This window comes from Leptidea sinapis, chromosome 35 (assembly GCF_905404315.1).
Source record: "Leptidea sinapis chromosome 35, ilLepSina1.1, whole genome shotgun sequence".
In the NCBI taxonomy this organism is placed as follows: domain Eukaryota; kingdom Metazoa; phylum Arthropoda; class Insecta; order Lepidoptera; family Pieridae; genus Leptidea; species Leptidea sinapis.
Window position 1 is genome coordinate 9570188 of NC_066299.1, and position 24419 is coordinate 9594606.

General features: G+C 37.2%; 1 protein-coding gene across 3 annotated transcripts; it reads left to right on the forward strand.

Annotated features, from left to right (window-relative positions):
• Positions 1–218: 218 nt before the first annotated feature.
• On the forward strand, positions 219–24133 carry LOC126975208 (cytochrome P450 4d2-like). Of its 3 annotated transcripts, none has more exons than XM_050822992.1 (11): positions 219–369; positions 10253–10359; positions 11652–11742; positions 12264–12452; positions 14653–14722; positions 18103–18299; positions 19557–19666; positions 20551–20681; positions 21377–21477; positions 22521–22709; positions 23921–24133. In XM_050822992.1, exons 1-11 carry the CDS (start codon positions 219–221, stop codon positions 24091–24093), a joined length of 1509 nt encoding a protein of 502 aa, XP_050678949.1. In that variant the 3' UTR covers positions 24094–24133. The 3 variants fall into 3 exon arrangements, with proteins under 3 accessions (XP_050678949.1, XP_050678950.1, XP_050678951.1); XM_050822993.1 differs by having other exon boundaries at positions 12303–12452; XM_050822994.1 differs by lacking the exons at positions 219–369; positions 10253–10359; positions 11652–11742; positions 12264–12452 and adding an exon at positions 14070–14358.
• Positions 24134–24419: the final 286 nt, after the last annotated feature.

Genomic DNA, 24419 nt, shown 5'->3' on the forward strand with positions numbered 1-24419 from the left:
AATACATGAATCAATAAATTTAAAACCTACTGTTAGACAAATTATACATCTTTAAATACCTAAAGATTCTTTGACGTTAGCAAAAAATTAAGCCTTTGAAAATTCATTGTGTATATAAACAAGTATTGTGTTTGTGACCACATCATTTATTTAATAGTATTCAGTATCGAATGTGACAAGCCACATATATTTTACCTTTCAAATAATTCAGTGGAATGATGATAGCGTTATTATTATTAATTGTATTTGTTCTTATATCGTTTTTATCATGGATATATCTCATAAGAGACTGCAACAACTTTAACTTTCCGGGACCCACGCCCCTACCCCTGGTCGGCAACGGGCATATGTTTGTTATAAAGGCAACAGGTGAGTTTATGAAACAATTCTATAAAAAATAATAAAGGCTGGGGACCAAGCCAATGTCCTTGGGGAATCGAGCGAAACTAGGTTACCTCTCTCGCACAAGAGAGACACAGTTTTAATTCAGAATTAGAAGCATTATTATTTCATTACAAATACAATTTTCTTTAGAAAACTAATAAAACTATGTGATTATCGTATTGGTGTACAATTAGTCAATTTTCGTACAATTTTAATCCAGAGGGTTTTTCGGTGATTGAAATGTAAAGAAAAACTGAAATTTCTTCGCATAGCCTGTATATTTATATGTATATACGTTAAAATAAAAGCTTTATACAAACTGTCAAGAATTGGTTTTGTAGCTGTACCTATAACCAATAATATCAATTAATACAAATGTCTAATACCTAACTTGTAACGTAGCATTATAGATCGTAGAAATAGTAATCGTGCATAATAACTGTAATAAGCGTATGCCGAAAGATTCGTTCTGACAAGAACATTTTATTTTATATAACGTAATATTAGCTCTGACAAGAACATTTTATTTTATATAACGTAATATTAGCTCTGATAAGACCCATTTCATAATGCTGTACATCAACTCATGGAATCATACAGATCACCAGTAGTCATCGCAGTGAAGTTTCAAGCATCGTACTTTCTCTCGACGACCGCAGATATCGTGTAACTTTTTAATAAATCATATCTTCCATATATTTTCCACATATTCCTCACAGTCAAGCAGTTGTTTTATTTAATCGCCAAACGCTCAGTCTCTAAAGTGGTGACCCCGAACAAGAACACCGACGGAAGGAAGCCAGAACAGAAGAACACCGAACCTCTGCCCGGCTACACATCGAAGAACAGCTTCACCAGCTCGCCGAAACGACGAATTCCTGTTCGACGAATCTCTGCTCGAGGAATATCAACCCGACGAAGAAATGGAAGACACAAACCAGGCTCAACCACTCACAGCGCCCACCGCGACAGAAATCTCCAGCATTTCACTGTCGATGCGCATACCACCATTTTGGCGGGAAAATCCGCGATTGTGGTATCACAGCTTTGAAGCCGCCACCGATGACCTCAAGAGGAGTCAAGCCCAGCTGACACAAATGGTGCTCGTCCAATTAGAAAAGGCTGACATTGAACATCTAACAAATCTCCGACATCCTATTTAACATACCGAGAGACAAGCAATATTCAGCAATCAAGGAACGTCTCATATCGGTGTATGAAGAATCCGACAGCCGAAAGTTCCAGAAGCTACTCGCCGAGATGGAGCTTGGAGACCAGAAGCCTTCACAGCTACTGCAACGCATGCGTAACCTTGCAAGGGACAAGGTTACTGACTCCACCCTCCGCATGATGTGGAGTAAGCTGCTGCCAGTCCACGTCCCGTGTTCGCCGTCAGCGAGTCATTCAGTGCGAAGTCTACGCTGGAGGAACTAGCGTTGCTTGCTGACACGATGATGGAGCAAATCCAGGAGGTAGCAGCCGTCTCCAGCCAGCCACCAGCATCAGGTCCAGAATCATCGACGTCAAATCAGGTAGATCACACACAATTCCTTATTAACGAGATACGAAAACTATCACTAGAAGTCGCCGAACTCAAGTCAAGGCCATCTCAACACTATCATCGCCACCGATTTCGCTCGTCATCTCGAAATAGAACTTCGTCACAACACCGTTCCCGCACACTAAATAGCTCACCAACACTTTACTGCTATTACCATCGCAGATTTGGTAGTGAAGCACGACGTTGTACTACGCCCTGCAGCTTCAAAAAAAAGCCATCGGGAAACTAGAACGGACGTTAGCTGCGGCGAAACCCGGCGTCCTTCACACTTCATACCGCCTTTTTGTCACAGACAAGAAAACAAAGATGTCATTCTTAGTAGATACCGGTGCTAATATATCTGTCCTACCAAGAAAACTAGGCCTGAAAGCAACGCCTCTACCATTTAAATTGTACGCTGCAAACAACACAACAATTTCAACTTATGGTGAGAAAACATTAGAACTCGATCTCAACCTCCGTCGACCATACAAGTGGAAGTTTATTGTAGCTGACGTCACGAAACCAATATTAGGTGCCGATTTTCTCAACCACCATCAACTTATCGTAGACTTAAAAAATCGAAGATTAATTGATGCCGTCACAAATTTAAAAATCAACGCGCCAATAATGTCAACAACCTCACCCACAATACGAAGTATCGATATACAGGCCCCGTATCGACCCATATCGACGCGATACTCGCCGAATTCCCCGGTACCACGAGATTAACATCGATGCAATTATCGCCAAAAAATAACGTGGAACATTATATTAAAACACAAGGACCTCCACTGCATTGCCGTGCTCGTCCCATTCCACCTCATCGTTATGAAATAGCGAAGAAAGAATTCGAAAACATGATGCAACAAGGACTCTGCAGACCGAGTAAAAGTCCATGGTCTTCACCACTCCATATAGTACCTAAGAAGAATGGAGATATACGGGTATGTGGTGATTATAGACGATTGAACAGCATAACCAAACCCGATCATTATCCAGTGCCGAGAGTCAAGGACTTCACCCATCATCTGCCTGGAAAAACAATATTCTCCACAATCGACCTCAACCGCGCTTACCAACAATTGAAGACCAGGGAACAGGACATAGAGAAGACAGCTATCATCACACCAATGGGTTTATTCGAATTTCCTCGCATGTGTCCTGGTCTGAAGAATGCGGGACAAACATATCAGCGATTTATTCACGAAGGGCTCCGTGGATTAGACTACGTTTTCCCATTCATCGACGATTTGCTCATAGCTTCAGCAAACGAGACTGAGCATCGCGTTCACCTAAGAACAGTTCTTAGAAGATTGGAAGAAAACGGTATCACTATCAACCCCGCGAAGTGTAACTTAGGCCAAACAGAAGTCAAATTTCTTGGATACATCGTATCAAAAAACGGTATACAGCCACCAGAAGAGAAGATTAAAGCCATTACCGAATATTCAAAACCGAAAACTATAGAAGGTTTAAGACGATTTCTAGACATGTTAAATTTCTATCGTGACCACATACCGAATGCTGCATCAATACAAGCTCCGCTAAACGCTTACCTACACCATGTCAAAAAACGTGATAAAACAATAATTGAATGGACCGACGAAGCATCACAATCATTCGAAGAGTGCAAGAATAGTATATCCAAAGCTACCTTACTCGCTCACCCATCACATGATGCCCCTATCGCAATATTCTGCGATGCGTCTGACAATGCAGTAGGTGCAGTCTTACAACAATACATCGAAAATAATTGGCAACCAGACGGTTACTTCTCAAAGAAATTCTCAGAGGCGGAGAAGAAATACTCAGCATATGACAGAGAACTCTCAGCCGTCTATAAGTCAGTGAAACATTTCCGTAAAATGTTTGAAGGACGTGAATTAATTATATTCACAGACCACAAACCCCTCACATTCGCTATGAATAAAACACATACTGCAAACGAAACGCCACGCCGAACGCGCCAATTATTATTCATCAGTGAATTTACAACCGACATTCGACACATCAGTGGAAAAAACAATATTATTGCCGACGCATTACGTCGAATAGAAACAATAACATTGTCACCTACGATCAACTACAGCGAGATAGCAAATGCACAAGAGAGAGACAGCAGCATAACACAACTCATTCAACAACCAAACTTAACCTTCAAGAAAATAAATGTACCTAACACGAACCTAGAATTATATTGCGAAACATCAACAAGTCATGTACGTCTTTACATACCTACAGAATTCTGCAAACAAATTTTTAATAGTGTACATAATATTACTTACCCAGGAATATGAACATCACGTAAATTAACATCTCAAAAATTCTTTTGGCCTGCATCTCAATATCGACATCGGGAAGTGGAGTAAAACTTGTATAAATTGTCAGAAAAGTAAAATACAACGCCACACAGTCAGCAAAATTCAATGTTTTGACGCAAGCGATCGTTTTCAGCATATACACATAGATATTGTTGGACCTCTACCTACCTCTGCTCAAGGACATCGTTATCTGATAACAATGATCGACAGACATACTGGTTGGCCTGAGGCAATCCCTAGCGACAATATTACAGCCGAGACAATTGCAGATATCATATACAATCACTGGATCTCAAGATTTGGATGCCCAGCGACACTAACAAGCGATCAAGGTCGACAATTCGAAAGCTCTCTGTTTACCAACCTCATGAATACTATGGGAGTTAAACGGATACGAAGTACTAGCTATAACCCAAAGAGTAACGGAAAGGTAGAACGCTTTCATCGTTGCTTGAAGACAGCCCTTCGTTCAAGGTTAACGAACACCTGTGCATGGGTCAATGAACTACCAACCGTATTATTAGGCCTGCGCGCAGTTCTACGATCGGAACAGGCGTTAGCGCCGCCGAACTAACATACGGCTATAACCTTCGTCTACCAAGTGATTTCTTCGACATAAACACACAAACATCATCTACCTCATTGGATCATACCTACGTTGATAAGTTGCGTACCCATATCGCAGCTAATAAACCACACTCACCTACTTCACATCGTAATAACAAACACATATTTGTTCATCAACACTTACATACATGCAGTCATGTGTTTATTAGAATAGATTCAGTAAAACCACCATTACAAACACCATATGAAGGACCGTACCGTGTTATCAAACGAAGCGGTAAAGTTTATACCATTCAGTTACCAGGTCGACAAACAAACATATCGATCGACCGTTAAACCTGCATATTTATTAAATGAAACTGAAGAAAACAATACATTATATTCATTACCTTTACCTGTACAAGTTACCCAAAACCTTACCGATACCATACCTGACAAACATACAACCAATACCCAAAATACCACGTTACCGGACCCTACGAACAACTTGACGTCCCAGCCTATCAAAATGTCAAGGGGAGGCCGACTCATCAAGTTGCCGGTGCGTTTCACTTGAAGGGGACTCCTGTAGCTGTACCTATAACCAATAATATCAATTAATACAAATGTCTATTACCTAACTTGTAACGTAGCATTATAGATCGTAGAAATAGTAATCGTGCATAATAACTGTAATAAGCGTATGCCGAAAGATTCGTTCTGACAAGAACATTTTATTTTATAAAACGTAATATTAGCTCTGACAAGAACATTTTATTTTATATAACGTAATATTACCTCTGATAAGAACCATTTCATAATGCTGTACATCAACTCATAGAATCATAGAGATAGTAGTCATCGCAGTGAAGTTTCAAGCATCGTACTTTCTCTCGACGACCGCAGATATACTCACGTGATCAGTCATATGCTCCGCGTTACACAACCGCACAGCAAGGCCGAGCGTCCTCGAATGACGCGTCGGGACTCGGGCTTTTTTTTTTTTGAGAGGAGGAAATACTGTTACGTATTTAAGCCCCGGAACGCAGCGTAATATGTCGGACTCGAGTGTCCGCGTGAGCAGACACCCCATACCGACTAAAACCTCCTCTGTGCTGTTAGCAGCCCTGGCTATCACAGCGAAGTAGGACGTGGGCCGTGGAGGCTGCAAAGACTACGCAACAACAGTCGCGTCCTCTCCTAAGGAGACTCCAACCTCAGACCGGCTGTGTGGAAGGAGAGAGAATGAAAATGAAGATGAAAGATGAAAAGCATATTTATTATAAAGTGTCTAAGTACGGACCCTTCCGGATTCATATTCATTGTTATGGGCAATATATCCCTAAATCCAAACCTGTAGACCCGGATCGTAAAACTACATCATCATATTAGGGTGGCTCTACGGACTTATGTCTACGGGAAAATTATATCGTTACTTTATCAATATAATGACCATTAGCACATTTCACTAACAAATAGGCCTTCTCCTCAGGCAGGGCGTACGTGTGGAAACCCACACAGCTCTCTAAGAAGAGATGTCAAGGCGCGGTGGTCCGCTACCTCTTTGGTCTCTAATTTGATGAGAGATTGGTACGCCCTCGCCTGGAAGGAGAGCGTCTTTGGGATCCTATTTTTGATAACCAACCAGCGGCCTCGGTCTCCTATAAAAATAGGAGGCGGGCGCTTGGTCGGAGGCGGTACGCGGGCTTTAGCGAGCGCGGGCGCGGACGCGGGAGTGGAGTCAGTCGTGGCCGCGGCTTTCTTGGCGGGTGTGCCATCAAGAGAAGGCGATTCGCGACCGCGCTTCTTCTTGCGACTGACGGTGATGAAGCCGTCAGCATCCGACGCGACACTCTCCGCTCTCGACGGTAGAGCGGTTTCCGGCTGGGCCGGTGAAGCACTGGAAGCCTGAGGGGCTTCCGTGCGGTCAGGAATGACCGCGGGGACCTTAGGGGTCGCCTGCGCGTCAAAGTACGCCTGAAGGACAGGCGGACGGGCTGATCGGGTGATCACTTTCCTTGGTTTTACCGAAGCTACGGAGCTTGCGTCGGAGTCATTACCTAATTCCATTTCGGATTCCCCGTCGGAACCCGAAACGTCAGATGATGAGTTATATTTTTTGGATTTCGCTCTAAAAGCCGGATCCACTGTCTCATCTATTGTTTCCTTAATTAGCGGAGCGATCTTGTCCGTGAATAACCTATCTAGTAGGGCGCTTACAAGGCCCTCGTCGGCAACCATTGGTGAAGCCATGGTTGTCGTATTTAATAACTAGGTTGAGCGGGCAACAACCCCCGCTGCCCGAGTCAGGCAGAGGGGGAATATAATAATTAAGTGGACAACTATGGTTAATTTGTACACTTGCACATTAATAAATAATATTAATAATAATAAAGTATGCAAAATTAAAAGAAATTAATAATAATAATTAAGCCTAAGACTTAGCTTTGCTGGATGTAGACTGGCTGGGCCGGAACCCCGATGCACGCTGTGCAGGCCCCCGCGGAGAAGACACACACGGCATGAACTGCAACTCACAAACACACACGATTAGCGTGCAGAATCGCGAAACACAGCACAGGTGCTAACTAACACGATCGTAAAACCGGGTAATTAACACAGATAATAACTAAGCTACGTTCCGCGAAGGAACGTAACAGGTGCGAGACTCAAAGAGTCCCGAACAATAGCGTGCGATAACAATAGCTAGCCCAGGTGGCCTGAGCAGATAGTGCGATAACGCAGGTAATAAAAATATTCGAATGAGGACAGATAACGCAGCACGTGTGCTCGCGTTGCCTGCCTGAATCGAACTGCGTCGGGACTCGGGCGTCGATCGCTATTCATGCAATTTTAATCAATGAGCAATAGCGTAGGTGCGGAACGCTCATTGACATCGTATGATCGAGGTTCGACGCGAGTTTACACAAACTGCGATAGCATTAGTTTTAGAGCGAGATAGAACATACAATATTATTCTCAATTCTTAGTCAATGAAACGTTTTACCAATCAACCAATAGGTTAAAATGTAAGCTTTAGTATTGGTGTGTATTTTCTGAACTTGTAAATATTTTTTAAATAACGATTGTAATTGGGTAACTAGTTTTAAGGATTTTGTATATATATCATGTAACTTTTTAATAAATCATATCTTCCATATATCTTCCACATATTCCTCATAGTCAAGCAGTTGTTTTATTTAATCGCCAAACGCTCAGTCTCTAAAGTTTCAACTATGCGCTATTATGGCGATTTTTCGGGATTTTGGCAGCCTTAATGAACTTTTCTGCTATTTATGGTATACAGGGTTAATAGTAAGTCGACGTTGGTAGGAGGTGACTATTTGCGATAATTTTAACTCCCATATGAATTAGGCAGAAGTGAACAAGTTTTTAAATATCAGGTATTTCCGATTTTGTCAACAAAAGTCAAAATAGCGGCATTTAAAATTTATTTAAAAAAAAGTATCAATTTAAGTCTAATTTTTTATTCTAATTTACAAAAACATTTAAACACTGGTTATTAAAACAGCAATTATCGGACCAAAACTAAAAAACAATATTATTTCAATATAATATCGTTTAGTTTTTAACTTAAGGTCGCTCTTTAAATTTCATTTTTTTTTTAAAAACGATAACGAGTATAAGTAAATGAAAAATACAAATATAAATTCAGAACAGTTAGTAGAAATAACAGTTTACAATTAAGTATTTAAAAGTTAACACATTTTGTAATTTAGCCTTTTTTTATAGAAAAGAAGGACAAACGAGCATACCTGATATTATGTGATCACCGCCGCCCACATTTTCTTGCAACACCAGAGGAATCAAAGGAGCGTTACCGGCTTTTAAGGAAGGTGTACGCGCTTTTTTTTAAGTTATTCAAGTCGTATCGTCCCGGAAACACCGCACAAGGAAGTTCAAACCACAGCTATGTAGTAAGTGGAAGAAAGCTCCTTGAAAACCGCACTGTGGAGGACCGCAACACATCCAGATGGTGGGGATGATATCCTAACAAATCAGGTGAAACAGCTCTTTGGGGACACTCCCCGTGGTAAATGCGATAGAAGACACACAATGCCTCTAAAGTTCTTGCTCGAAGTGATTATTCCGCATCGCATTTGCAACGTTTATAATTCATCTTTTGAGTTGTTCCGCGTATAACACAGGCGAGACGTCGTAAACTAGGGATTCCATGTAACCCGAGATATAGAAATCAATCGCCGTTAAGTCCGGACTTCTCACAGGCCACGCAATGGGTCCTCAAATGGTCCTCGCCCTATCGAATGATTAGAAAAATGGCTATCGAGCCATCGCCTAACATTGACACCAAAATGTGCAGGACATCCATTTTGCTGGTATATCATGTTTTGCCTTGTAACCAGACACGTCTGCGAGGAGGTCAATCAATTCATTTGTGAAAAAATTTTCACCTTTTTTCGGTTAATGTGGGGATGGGAATAATTGACGACCATATACTCGGACCACTTTTTTACCGAACATTCTAAATACTGCAACTTACGAAAATTTTATGTGAGATTCTCGGCAGGCTGGTGAGGGACTTTCCATTGCGCTTTGGCAAATACGAGAAGAAAACGGGCATTGGGCTTATTGGACGAGTCCATGACCGGGTCTCACGAGAACATGGAGAGGTGGATAGCAACCTCACACAGTTTAATGGATGATTCGAAACGTCCCTGGTTGTGTTTACTGTTTATAAGATGCTTACTCTGCTGAGCAAATTTTTTTTAACTGCCAAAATTAGTCTGAAATACCAGTGCATATGCGAAATTAAAAAGGTACATAGACCTGAAGAAGTTGTCTATTGACGTTGGCAACGATCGACATCTGGACAAAAAATGGCGGGGCTTGCCATGGAGGATATGCTGTTTATGAAAAGAGTAGCACATGCTCTTATGTTGTTTTTTTATGAAAATAAGAGACGAGACGAGCAGAACGTTCAGCTGATGGTAATTGATACGACATGCTCATTACAATGTAGTTCACGGCAGAAGAAGGCACCTGTGGTACCCATAATCTAGCCGGCATCCTTTGCAAAGGACCCACCCAGTAGTGAAGAAAAGGGTAGAAGAGGACATAAAGGTATAGCAGATGTTACAGGTAGCGGCAAATTCTAAAGACGGGTACTAGGTACAAAAGATAGATTTTAGTGGGTAAAAATCCTACACTGCCGGTGGCTGGCCGGTCTCTTCTTTAAAATTTTCCTTCACTAGCCGAAAAAAATCGGCATTCCTAATGCCAAAATAAATTATAGTAATATGAATTCTCATCAGCAGGTTGACCTCTTGTAACATTTCCGCTTGAGAGGCTGCATTTTAATTTATTAGTATAACGTAAGGTATTTTTTATATTCATATATTTTATTATGTATTAATTTATCTTTAGTTTATTGTTGAGCAAGACTGTTACTTATCCCAGACTTTGTTTTTGGTCGCAGAATTACTCCCTCGTCTACATAGTCTACTAAAAACTTATGGCGATGCAGTTCGAGTACACCTATTTCATCAGCCATATGTGATTATATATAATCCTAAACATATCGAGGTAATTTTTAATTTGTTTTATTGTTCTGTTAAGAATTATTAACTAGAGTTTGACGTGAATTTCTGGTAGTTTATATAAGAAATACGTTTTTCAATTGTGGTCTTTCCTAAAATTTAATAATCATATTAATTTTTATAGGAATTTATAATAAATCAAAATTTCTTAGTTATTATTTATTTTCAAAACATACTGTATTATGCGCGATTTCAATTCAATAATCACTTCATAACAAAATATAGGTCAAAAATCTCAAATAAGTGTAATGTTATCTATACTGCAAAATATCGCGTTGAGCAATTAGCGACATGCTATATAACTACCTCGCTCTCCCAAACAATACGCACGGCGTGATAACGCGCTCAAGTGCCTCAAATTTCTTCAAAATACAACGCTTGTGCTAAGGCACGAATGGCCTGGTCGTTAAATCATAAACGTTGTGTTTTAGCACCAAATGCGTTAAGAAGCTCAGGTGATGCGAAGTGGTAAGGCAACCGCATAAGCAGAGTCAAGAGATTCTTTGCCGGACTTTATGTTGGAATATGCTCTAAACTTGAAGGTCCGTAAGCCAGATCTGTTACACATGTCTACGCAACAAATCAAGCCAATCGGATCGCCAATCCAAGCCAGTCAATGAAGACACTGAGAACACAGACTAACCACCATTGCCTATCCCTTTAACTCAATTGCTTGCGTCCATTTATGGGTGAGAAATGCAAGAAGATCACCAGCTGAGCGACTTTGACAGAAACCGTATTGGTAATTGCTGATCAACAGGTGCTCCTCTAGCTATCTCAAGAGTAGGCAGTTTGGAGGTAATAGCAAAGGGGCGATAATTCAACGGATCCGAGCGTACATCTTTCTTAGGAATCGGGTGCACTACTTTTGATGATTGATTTTGGGACAACGCCTGGATAAGGACCTGCGCCAATTCTGGAGTATCAATCAATAGATCAATGCTATCGGGCCTTGGTTTAACAATGTCCAAGGTGACAAGCGCCAAGCGGGACATGCTCCATGCCGGAACCTGCGGCATGTAAGAGTCGCACCACAGAATATGCAGTAGCCGGGTGACTGGTGTGGTCAATAGCGTGGGCAACTGCTCAGGACAATGAAGATAGTCATGCATCTAATTTTAAATGTAATCTCAATAGTAATATATTTTTATTCAGATAATATATTTAAGTGGTGAAATACATTTCTACTAAATTGTAGCTATAAATAAATTTTAAGACCCTGTGACACTAAATATTTTCTCGCAAGAGGAATGGTTGAAATTAATTGATATCTTTCAGGCTGTATTGACAGATCCAGATTTAATCACGAAAGGCGTCTCTTATGATTATCTTGTTCCTTGGTTGGGAGATGGCCTTCTTACTTCAACAGGTATTTTATTTATTTACTTTGGCGTATTGATTTTAAGCCTTTTTCTCTTTGCCTAAGGAACTTTGAATTTCAAAAACTAAGTAGATTCAAAGCAGTTTAATACTTATCGGCGCAAATACTACAACACGAATTGAAAACACGTACACGTGCACCGAGCCTCATACGGCCGCATTTCAAAGCACGTGGATTAGCACGTGCGCCGGGTCCTATAAATACAGCCGCACGGTCGACACTTGAGTCAGTCGTGCTCGGGCTGTCGTACGGTACGGACCTCTCTGGGGCGTCGTAACGCTGCCCGTTGAATAAACAAAAGTAATAAAATACCTACTCGTGTCGTTTTCTTTAGAAGAACCAATGAGTGATCTTCAGCAAGATAGCAATTGTGATGTCAACAGTAATGACGTCACACCTTTTAAAAACAATACAGAGGTTATTTCCTCGTCATACTAGTTATTTATTAATTCGTACTAAGTATTACATAGTGATATTATGCGTATTATATTTTTCTTTTCACGTTTTAGGTGAAAAGTGGCGTCTTCATAGAAAACTATTAATTCCAGCATTCCATTTTAACCTATTGCAAAGTTTCCTGCCGGTTTTTCTCAAGAATCAGAAGATTCTAGAAGACAAGTTGCGGTGCACATACAGCGATGGGAAAGAGTTTGATTTGTATCCAATTGTTGCACAAGTCGCTCTTGATAATGCTACTGGTATGTTCATAATTTCATAACAATCACCTGCTGGCTTCTTTTGCCCTAGTTCCTGCTAGTCGATACCTTCCTTTTATGAGATGGTGAAATATGTATACAGATATTCTTCTTCATCAAATGCCCTGGGTTTGATTTTAGTAATGGACTAACCATTAAACAGTAGAACTGCAAAGCTGTTTCCCCATAAAAGAATAATAGGCATGACTTAAGTATATTGGATAAAAATAGCAATAGCTGGTAAAATAAATATAGAGACAGTCACGTACTTACGTTAGGAAAATATAGGTTTATATGTATTATAATCTTTACTAATAAATGGAAAGCCGTTTTTCCTTCAATTTTTCTGCAACAATTGCTGAACCTATCGGAATAATACTTATACAATAAGATGCAATGTGTTTTGGAAAAGGTTTTGGTCTATGTTTGTTGGTTATAACATTTATTCGAGGACGACTCACTAAGATACTCGGCAGTTAACTCCAGACGCTCAGAATATAATTCCTCACCCCTCAGAGATTGCTTGGTCTGATGAAAATCACGGTCACGTTTGTAAACAACGCAACGATCACTAAAAATTCAACTAACCAAGTTCCTTTCAATGATATATTCAAGCAAATGTTTTGATAGAAAGCCGGGTACCTTCAAAAAAAGCGCGTATACCTTCCTTAAAGGCCGGCAACGCTCCTGTGGTTCCTCTGGTGTTGCAAGAGATTGTGGGCGGCGGTGATCACTTAACAACAGGTGACCCGTACGCTCGTTTGTCCTCCTATTCCATAAAAAAAAACCGATGTAGCGCAAACCACGTACATTTTGATAGTAGATTTTAATCATCATTTTTTAAATTTTATAAAATCATAAACCACAGTAATTAAACGAATTCAAAATATAAATGTGTAGAAGGGGTTTTTAATTTAAACTCACTTAAAATAGAAATATCTGTATTTTACAGTTTCCACTAATAATAATTATTATAATAAATGAATCAATACAATTTGGGCAGCGTTAACCCTTACAATTCACGATAAATAATGCTCTCTCGATTTATTTTTGCGCCCAAACAAAGGGAAAGGGCTACCCTCTGGGTTAACGACGGGAGGGAGGTGGTGAATGCTCATGCAGCCTAAATCTGCGTTCGTTATGTGGGACTCACTTGAAAACCTAGGTGCCTACCCACTAAACACCACCTGCAGTTGGCTTTGGGCAGGTAAACACTAAGCCTTCATCGAAGGCGACCCTCTCTTGGGGAGAGAGAGGCGCAAGCGGCACTCCCTGTGGAGTATCCGCTAAGATAATCTGTCTCGAACTGAGCGCTCTGGCTTATATAGGGCACGACCGTCACAGTGATAATGCTACCAACTGTTACAACAACACACTACAGTAGTGCCAACTAACTTACACGAATCAAGTTAACCAAAGATCAATATGCTATTATAATTATGTCTAAAATTATAGTTATTATATAAAACAGTACTAAAGTAAGTCGTTAAATAAATGTTATAATTAATTGGGATGTCTAATCTACTCAATCATATATCGAGAACTTAAAATGTCAAATAATGTCAAATGTCTTATGACAGTTCATGACATTGGTAGCGCTTGTATTTCACATCAAGCTGACTAATGTTATTTATAGCAATATAATTGTCAAACATGATAACATAAACCTAACATGGAAACTGTGTATTACTAAAATGGTTATATCCTATTCCGACTGTTATACGAGTAGAATGAGCTATTGGATTTTCATGGATTAATTACAAATATATTTCGCATCCTAAGATATCTATGCCATGATTTATTTCGCAACAATGCCTATTATCGTTTGCCTATGGCGGGAAGAATACTTAATGAATTTCGAAAGAAATTTAAATTAATTTGAGAACATCCACAGAGCTCCGAGTAAAAGGTGCATGTAATTGCTTATATATTATGTTCATACTATTTACCACTATTACCGGGAGATTTCTTAATAGAAGATGCCAGCTAGATGGAGCTACAGCTGCACCTAACATCTGCCAATGTAATGTCTAGTTGGTCCTACATGAAATATTCACAATGAAACGTTGACTTCCGCATACTTAACTTTTTCTCTCCAACTAAATGAAAACCTGCAAGTATAAAGATAATAATATAAGGAAAAATGTATAACATCTGAATTATACGAGATAATACGTATTCACACATGTGTAATTATTTCCAGAATCCATCATGGGAGTATCCTTCAATTCTCAACAGGATCCAAATTCCAAATATGTTAAAAGTGTTGAAACGTGAGTACACATCACACATTCTAAATTTACTCTACAAATTACGTTTGCAGTAAAATATCAGTGCCTTTTTTTATATCATTTGAAGGCAATAATAACAAGCACCCAAGAAGAGTATTGTGCGACTTTTAGACCGACTTCAAAAAAGGAGGAGGTTCTCAATTCGTCGGTATGTTTTTTCAATATCGCGCCAACGGATTTTGATAAATAGTTTTTATTGGAAAGGATATACTTCAAAGGTAGTTTGGCCAGAGTTTGGTTGGGTTCTGATTATGGAATCCACGACAATGTGACGGAACTCTTCAATTCTAAGGAGCAAATTAAAGATACTCGACCAAATCTTTTTGTGCCATTAGAATATTTCAGTCACATACCGTAACGCACCATACCATAACTAATGGTGAAATGATGATGATCAATGGAACTCCTTAACCCTTATTGTAAGTTACAATAAGGGTGCGATCTGTGGCGGAATTTCTAACAGTCTGTAATAATATTGCAATGCGCTTACGTTTATTGCTGCATTGCAAAATTAAGTAGATCTACACAAATTTTGCCAAATTATTGGTTGGTGTAGTTCAAGTTCACTAAAAATCTAAAAAAAAAATTAACAAAAAAAACAAGCGACTAGAAAAAACACTATTCCAAAGAAATAGATAAAATATGTAAAAAAATAACAACAATCGTTAATAGAATTAGATTAATTAATTAGATTGTATAAAAATACATAATTATTTTCATACTTTTTAGTGCATATTTTATCTATTGTTTTGGAATAGTGTTTTTGAAGTCGGTTATTTTTTTGTTATCCATTTTATGTAAGGTTGAGAACGAGGGGGATGCTTTGGTCATTGTTAACAAAATTACTGAATTATTGAGAAAGGGAGTTTTCATTATACACAAATAGGCAAGCAATAGCAAAATATTGATGCAAATGTTTCAGCTATGATGAAGCTAAATAGAATAGTGAAGATTCTTAGGTTGTGATGCAATGTTCAAATGGATACCTTCAGATATAATTTCAATTTCTTTGACGCTATACACTTTATCACAATGACGACTATCTTCTCCAATGCTGTTAGTCTTTTCGTTCTTATTGGCTGGACTGTACCAGTTATTAGAATACTAGTAAAAACCTACATGCTAAATGTTGGCTTGCTAGAATTTCTCGGGATCTAAATAGAAGGAACGTGATGATTGCTTCATAAATAAATAGTGCATGATGGAATAACTTAAGAGATAAAATACCTTCACTTTATCGATTTATTTTAGATCGTACGATACAATGTACAAATTTAGACTTTACAGGTGCATATGAGTACCTATGAGTTCTGGAACGCATCTAATAATGCATTCTTGGATGTTGTATACGCTAGAACTGTTAATTTGTTGAATGTTATCAAAAATAATTGATGACATGGATTTATCTAGATCGCAACTTTTACCTGAAAATAACTCTTAGACAGTCATTAGCTCAGATAAGAAGTGAAAAAATCGCTGGAAGATTTTCGTCATCAATAGAGTGATTCTTGCAAATTTAGACAAAGAACAATCTTTGGTTACATAGAGCTAATTGGCTAGATTATTATAATTCCTCAGACCAATATTGAAGAGCCAGCAATAGTAGTTTACTCAGGTCTAACAAAGGTTCGAATCTGTCAACAAGTCTCGCAATTTGGACGAAATATTCTTATTAAGAATTAGTACGAGTGATTCCTTGGTATCGGAAGAGTTTTGGAGGCCTTAAGTGATTTGTTAACACTTAAACCGTTTTGTACTCATCGTGACAGAGGTGGTATTACATCTTTTTTGGTGCATAAATAGAAATGCAGTCTTTTTCGTTCTGAATGTTCTAACTCTGCAAAATTTTTAGCAAGTAAATAAGTAATTAGCAAGTTAGTTAGTAAAAAAGTGTGTGTGTCAGCTCCGAAACACGACTGGAGTTTACTCCTCAAGAACGATTGTCTTTGAACAGGTACTAAACAAAATCGAGTCCAATGGAGTCGGTTACAAACAGATATACAGCAGAAGCTAATAAAAGCGTATTAATTAAAAAATAAAATAATAGGTTAGGTTAAAAATTGTCTATTTGGCGTAAAATGCGCTATATATACTCTCCATATTAAATTAAACATTTAATCATGTGCATGCGCTATATATACTCTCCATATTAAATTAAACATTTAATCATGTGCATCGCTCATATAAATTTGTATGAACTATATTGATAATTCAATATTTAATAAATACAAAGCACACGTGTTTATATATATAATACAATGTCATATTAATGTATGAATGTAACTTGCTTAGTACCCACATCAGATTATTGATATCAGATTTTCCGGCACTAATATTTACACCACTTTCTTCCATAATTTATAGAATTTTCACTTATTTTTTTATAAAAGTATAATAATAAATTAATTTCAATAATATAATAAAGCGTCAAAATACAAGAAAGTGAAAGGTGCGCGAGAAATGGTGCGCACCAAAAACGTTACTATGCCATTTGATGAGTAGGTTTTACTCTCCATATTTTTATTTCATGCCAGGCGTATTATATGAAAATCGATTCTTAAGGAGTAAACTCCAATAATAACTTTTTCGTTCATCTCACCTTTTGACTTTGGGAAGTGGAGTGCAGTTAAGTTTGATTTGAGTCGTTTGCTTGATGGGACAACAACATTGGAGGCCCACAAAATTGAGGCTTAAAAACAAAAAAAAGCAGAGCTCCTGAAGCAGGAAGCACTTCGACATTCCCTACAAGACATCAAAGTACATTTGATTGATGTTTTATTTACACTAATTGATAATTGTTTGTAGTTTGAAACAAACCTACATCAACAGCACCGTAGCACATGTCTCTCATACATTTATTTATTTTAACAAGCATAACTATTTTCAAATAATACGCATTTATTTGCTGAGCTATACGTTTTCATAATGAGATTTACAATGTTATGTTTGTATTTTCTTTGATAAACGCGAGTGTTACACATTGACGTGTAATTGTAACTTTATTTTTACATTAGATTTTTGCGTAAACATTTAATTTTTATTTTTATAAGTAATAAGAAACGTCGGGTTAATTAAAATAATGATAGAAAGGTAACTTTTACGCAAAAATCTAATGTTAACACAAATTACAATTACACGCGTTTTAATCCTTTAAAAAGTGTTTTATTTACATTGTTATGTTTGTTGAAACGTTAATAAGCGTTACTTTTTTTTTCCTAGCCTCGAAGTTGTTTATCTGCATAATTAATGTTTAACGAATATCACTATATACATTACAAATATATATTATAGTCTTGAAACATATATTAATTAATTATTTTAAAATTTATCATAGATACCTAATAATCATTAGTTATTTTCAGGTTAGATAGAATAGTTTCGCTTAGAATGAGAGATATTATTTACTCCAAAGAAGCTATATTTAATCTGTCACATCACAAGAAGGCCCACGACGAAGCTATTAGTGTAGTGCTCGACTTAACAAAGAAAGTAATAAATAAAAGACGGAAAGAATTGCAGAATCAAAACATAACCAGCTATGGCGGTAGGACTGAATTGGGTAAGATTATTTTGTATTTCATAATAATTTAACTAACTTGTGATGTTTATTTTATAAACTGGAAAAAGTAGGACCTATGAAGCAATTTATGCCATGAGCATTTGCAATTTAGTCATATATTATACAAAATTTATGGTAAAACGAAATATATGTGAATTTATGCGAGTGTCGTATATTTGCGATGAATGTATCATGCGGGAAAAGTAGTATCTTGGCGCTCGCTGTTGCAGTTAAAAAAGAGCCGTTTGCCCATTTTAAAACAACGCGTGAGTTTTTTCATAATCGAAACTGTTGTTTGAGTGCGAAAAGTTTACTTGTCGCACGCAGATTATAGTTGGCACAGGCAAATTTAGATGAGATTGCTAAAATAAATAAAATAATAACAAAAATAAAACACAATCGAAATATCAAAACTGAAATGAGGTTGACGCGTCTGACAGTTTAATTTCATAAAAAAGAATATAATTTAAGTTAGTTTAACTTTAAAATGGAATATGGAAATAATATAATAGTCGCATTTGTAATGCACAAAGTGTGCAACTCGTGCGACTTTGTCAATTGCCCACGAAAGTAACAAAAGTATATTGTGTTTTAAGTTGCTAATCGAATGATACATTGATTTCTCTTGCCTCTTGCGTTTCGAGTCGGTAAGTCACAGCCACGTAAGCATAATTTATTAGCAAGTAATAATTTTCTTTCGAAAACTAATAAAACTATGTGATTTTAAATAGTATTGGTGTACAATTAATAAATTTTCGTACAATTTTTATCCACATTGAATGATTTGCATAGTTCCAACTGTAACAGTTAAGGTATTTTGGTGATTTTTGTTCGCACTGTCTGTAAAAAATAGAAATGTAAAGAAAAATTGAAATTTCTTCGCATATTCTGTAGATATACAATTATTTTTTGTAAAAATAAAAGCTGTATACAAACCGGCAAGAATTGGTTTCAACTATGCGCTATTTTGGCGATTTCTTGGGATAGCAGCCTTAAGTAGGAAATCATAATGTCCAATGCTTTCAATTCCGCAGGTTACGTTTTCTGGATCATGTTTCATGTTCAACACAAACAATAATCGGCAAATCACAGAAGGTGCCAAACGCATCATGAGATTCCTACTAGGCCTCAAATATATTATAAATTAGATCAACACCAACATTAGTAGTGGAACGCCCCTGTGTGAAACCGAACTATGTGGTTATGTCGTTAATTGGTATTGTACCTTCAAAACTAACTGTATATGTGCACTTGCAGGAATAAAAAATAAACACGCATTTCTTGATTTGTTACTTCTGTCTGAGATCAATGGCAAAAGGATTGAAGATGCGGATCTACATGAAGAAGTTCAGACATTTTTGTTCGCGGTAAGACATGTCGTATTTAAAAAAGAAAAATATTGTAAGTAGATACTATTGTTTAACAGGGGGGCTCAGACACTATAGGAACTGTTGAATATTATAATAAAAAGCTATGTGCGTTATCTTTACGCGCGATTGAAGTATAACTTAAAAATAATTAACTTTAGGAATAATAATTAACAGATACATAAATACATTATACTCATATACATTAATTAAAGCCGTGTTACCAACTAAGTACTCACGTATTGCTGACGATCTAGGATCATTGTTAAATTTTTTTTGCTATTTTTTTTCTCGGAAACTGAGCAAAATTGGCATTTCATTCTCTACCTAGAATAAAAAATAACTTTATAATTATATAAACACGTGTTTGATTTTATTTATTTTACAAAGAATGATATAGAGTTATATTGATTTTATTCTTTAGAAAATAAACATTTACACATTTTGCATGTCAAGTCATTATCAGGTTCATGATTTTCTCTTTTATTCTTATTTATTGATGAAAAAGTAAAATGTTCCTAGTATAATACTAGGAACATTTTACTTTTTCATAGTATTAATAATTTAAATTTCTGATTATTATTATAGTGTTAACCAGTAAAATGTTTGATTTCACAACTAGTTTATTGTAAAGCCCCTTTCCACATGGCGTCGTATTGTAAGTTGAATACGCGCATATGCATGTATCGTTATTTCTTTTACAAAAGGTGCCCCATAATTAATATATACCATACCCTTAAATCTTCAAGCTGTTTCTTTAGTGCTGATGGCACGGTGAAACTATTATCAGTGAACGATATTTTAATTACTACAATTTTTAAACAAAGTTCTAAATTTTTTTTTTCTTTTATAATCATATTTCACGCGTTTGTTTTGTCTTTCAGAGTCAAGATACTACTACATCTGGCATAGCATATGTATTATACTGTTTATCAAAAGAACAATCTGTCCAAGAAAAAGTGTTTGAAGAACAGAAAGCTATCTTTACTGACCTTAATCAGGATCCGTCTTATAGGTAACTATTTTGTGTACTATATTTACCAAGTACCTATATGCCATTTGCTGCACTGGAGCATAAAAACAATAAGAAGCCCCAGGCAATCCACTAAATTTAACCACAGTGGATGAAATTTATAAGGAACTCCAAAGTTTTGGTATCCTACGTCCACGGCTTACAGCAATTTCTGCAGTCGCTGGTAACTAAAAATTCACTAACAAACTCGACCATTCCATATCCAAGCACTGACAGCCTATAAGGTTATAAGTACACCAAACATAAATTCATTCAAACTAAATCACACAGTTTCTGACATGAAAGAAACTTAACTTAAGTATCATCACTACCATCTGGCTGTGTGGCGTTCCTCCACAGTACGGTTTTCAAGGAACTTTCTACCTCGCACTGACTGGCGTGGTGTTCTCAGGACGATACGGTATAGGTACCTTCAAGGGTCCACCTACCTAAAGGGCTGTCAACAATCCTGTAATTCATCTAGTGCTGTATGAGATTGTGTTTGGAACTACAAGTTTATAATACAAGCTAACCGTAACATTTGCGCTATTCCAATTAAAATTTGTTTAGTATACTCAACCAAAGAATTTATAAAAGAAACTCAACTCACATTTTAAATCACTTTTTTTTAAGTCCATCCGTTACATCAAGGGCGAGTCGCTTAACTTAACTTAACTAAATATTACAATATGTTCTAGCGATTTACAGCAGATGAAATATTTAGAGATGGTTATCAAGGAATCCTTACGATTGTATCCGCCAGTACCACTGATAGCAAGATTAATAACAAAAGATGCTGGTAAGAAAGTAATATTTGATGTATGTACCAGGGTTGTTGCGGATGCAAATATTTTGACATCCGCGGATACGGATGCGGATGCGAATTATTAGACGTTCACATCCGCGGATGCGGATGCCGTTTTTATTAAATACTATCAAACAAAACTAAAACATACTTATTAACTTAACAAACCTATACTTAAAAACTTATACTAATCAAATTTTGCGAACAAAACAAGCAATTTTTGGTCGTACTTAATACTTATAGCCTATAAAACAGAAAAAAATCCGCAGATATGCATCTGTAATAGATCCGGATACGTATACGGATGCTGATGTCTGAATTAATGCGAATGTTCCGCATATGCGGATGCGTATATGTATGTACACACAAAAAAGTGGTGAAGCCTCTTAACAACACCATGTTCCATACCCAAGAATGGTTCTTTCAGTAAAAGCACAGGGTCACAAAGCTCGATCGCGCTCAAGTGCGATTATAGACGAACGTTTCTTACTTCATCAGAGTTGAAAACTAGCCGTCATCAACTTCCAATCTTAATCTGCTTGATTATGATTTAGAGTGCCCTTTAATCAATCCATAAGAAAAACAATGAAGAATATTGCCATGGAGAAAATGGGTGTTTCAGTTTGTAACTGGACTTAACGTTAAACTCAAATGGATATCTTTTTGAACATCTATACGTACAGAATACAGATGTATACTTACTATTTACTTTCTAATTATTATGTTTAATTACTATTATAATGCTGTAGAGTCGCCGTGTCCTATACATTGGATATTTTTTTTCGAAAAACCGATTGTAGGTTATAAAGGAAGTAGGTATTTCTGTATGTTTTTGATTGCATAGTTTACATTTCTAATAATCAGTATTCAAATGGAACCCAATTTTCGTGAAGGCTGTCGCGGGACAGCTAGTAATGCTACCGTAAGAATAATAATAAATAGTTTATGCTACAACAGAAAAAAGATCTTTTTATTTTATCGAATTAACTTAACAAAAAAAGGCTTGACTACTATTTTATATCAAAACGTAATTTCAGATATTGCAGGATTAAAAATTAGGAAGGGAAGTACGTTGATTGTGGATATTATTCATATGCAAAGAAACCCCGATTTTTACGACGATCCCATGTCGTTTATACCTGAGAGATTTGATACATCAGCTTCTAAAACTTCAAGGAATCCTTTCTCGTGGCTGGTGTTCAGTGCTGGGCACAGGAATTGCATGGGTAAGTCCACATCTGGATCTACCATATATTGCCATATACATGCATTTTTTAAGAGGGGGCAAATGGGCAAGAATAAGAGAATGGTGGGGCAACCGCCCATCCGCAACAGCAGGTGTCAAGAGATGCGTTGCCGGCCTGTAAGGTGGGAGTATGCTAGTTTTCTATAGGTCCCAAAGTCGTATCGGTTCGAAAAAACAGCAGCCGGTAATTGATTGCACAATGTGGCTGTGCGAGGCAAGAAATTTCTTGCAAAACGCCCGAGGTCCAGGTGTTATTTTGTGTTTTAACGAAATGCATTTTTTTTTATAAAAATAAGGGACAAGACCGGCAGGACGTTCAGCTGATGGTAATTGATACGCCCTGCCCATTACAATGCAATGCCGATCAGGATTCCTGAAAAACCCCAAAACTTCTGAATGGCACTACAACTGCGTTCGTCACCTTGAGACATAAGATATAAGTCTCATTTGCCCAGTAATTTCAGTCGCTTCGGTGCCCTTCAGACCGAAACACAGTAATGCTTACACATTACTGCAGAAATAGGCGCATGCACTTAGGTCAGACGTTTAATTGCCACTTGAACATATTGTGAATATTGGTTATTTTCCTCGATACAGTTTATTGGTTCGAAATTTTTCGAAAGGTTAAAATCCGGAAATTGCTCTTAAATAAATATATTCTGCAACCAGATATTGAAATGTTTTATATACGACTTAAACGAACACACAAACAGTAATTGTTCATCACTGAACATTTCTAATTCAATAAAGTAGGTAGATTAGAACACAAATAAAATTAGAAAAACAAAATTTTATGAACGATGCGGGACTCGAACCCACGACCTCTGGCGTTCCGTGCCAGTGCTCTAACCAACTGAGCTAACCGTTGGAGTGACGTATCATCATAAGATCTTGTATGCTTTGTACAACTCTCAGTTTGTGGTATCATAGAGTTGAACAAAGCATACAAGATTTTATGATGATACGTCACTCGAACGGTTAGCTCAGTTGGTTCGAGAGGCCAGAGGTCGTGGGTTCGAAATTTTATTTGTGTATTAATCCTAATGTTTTTTAAAGTGATATCCCTCAGTTATCACTTTAAAAAACATTAGGTAGATTAGACATAACGTATTACGATCTTAATATGTACTAATTGTATATTTAAGTAGTAATTAGCCTCTAGCCTGTAGCTAATAACCTATTATTTTTCAGGTCAAAAATTTGCCATGATGGAATTAAAAGTAATATTGTCAGGAATAGTGAAAAAATTTAAAGTATTGCCCGTTGATATGGAACTTCAACTTTGCGCTGACGTAGTACTTAGATCTGAAAACGGTGTTAACGTTAAACTTTTGCCAAGAAATGAATTTTTAAATAATTTTTAATAAATGTTACTACATATGTTTGAATAATAAACGTATTTGGATACAATCTGGAAATATTTTTGATGCGTTCATTATTGTTAAGTTCTAATATAGTTTTGTGATCTGGTATTGTCGCAATCAAACGGACACGGAAACATTCTTTTACGGAATTTCAGTCGGTAGCGACTATTTACTATGTGTGTTCTGGAGGCCATCGCCAAATTCAGCACTTATTCTAAAAAGCCAACGGCACTTTCAATGATAAGTATTTTATGGGAGCCTGTTGTACCTTGGCACTATGTGTACCTAGGCCTAGGGCAATTTACTACTATTGACTAGTTTCAGTC

Coding starts and splice junctions, on each gene's coding strand:
- LOC126975208 (XM_050822992.1), top strand. CDS start 219: ATGATAGCGTTATTATTATTAATTGTATTTGTTCTTATATCGTTTTTA. Junction 18,300..19,556: donor TGGCGGTAGGACTGAATTGG/GTAAGATTATTT, acceptor GTGCACTTGCAG/GAATAAAAAATAAACACGCA. Junction 19,667..20,550: donor TTCAGACATTTTTGTTCGCG/GTAAGACATGTC, acceptor TTTGTCTTTCAG/AGTCAAGATACTACTACATC.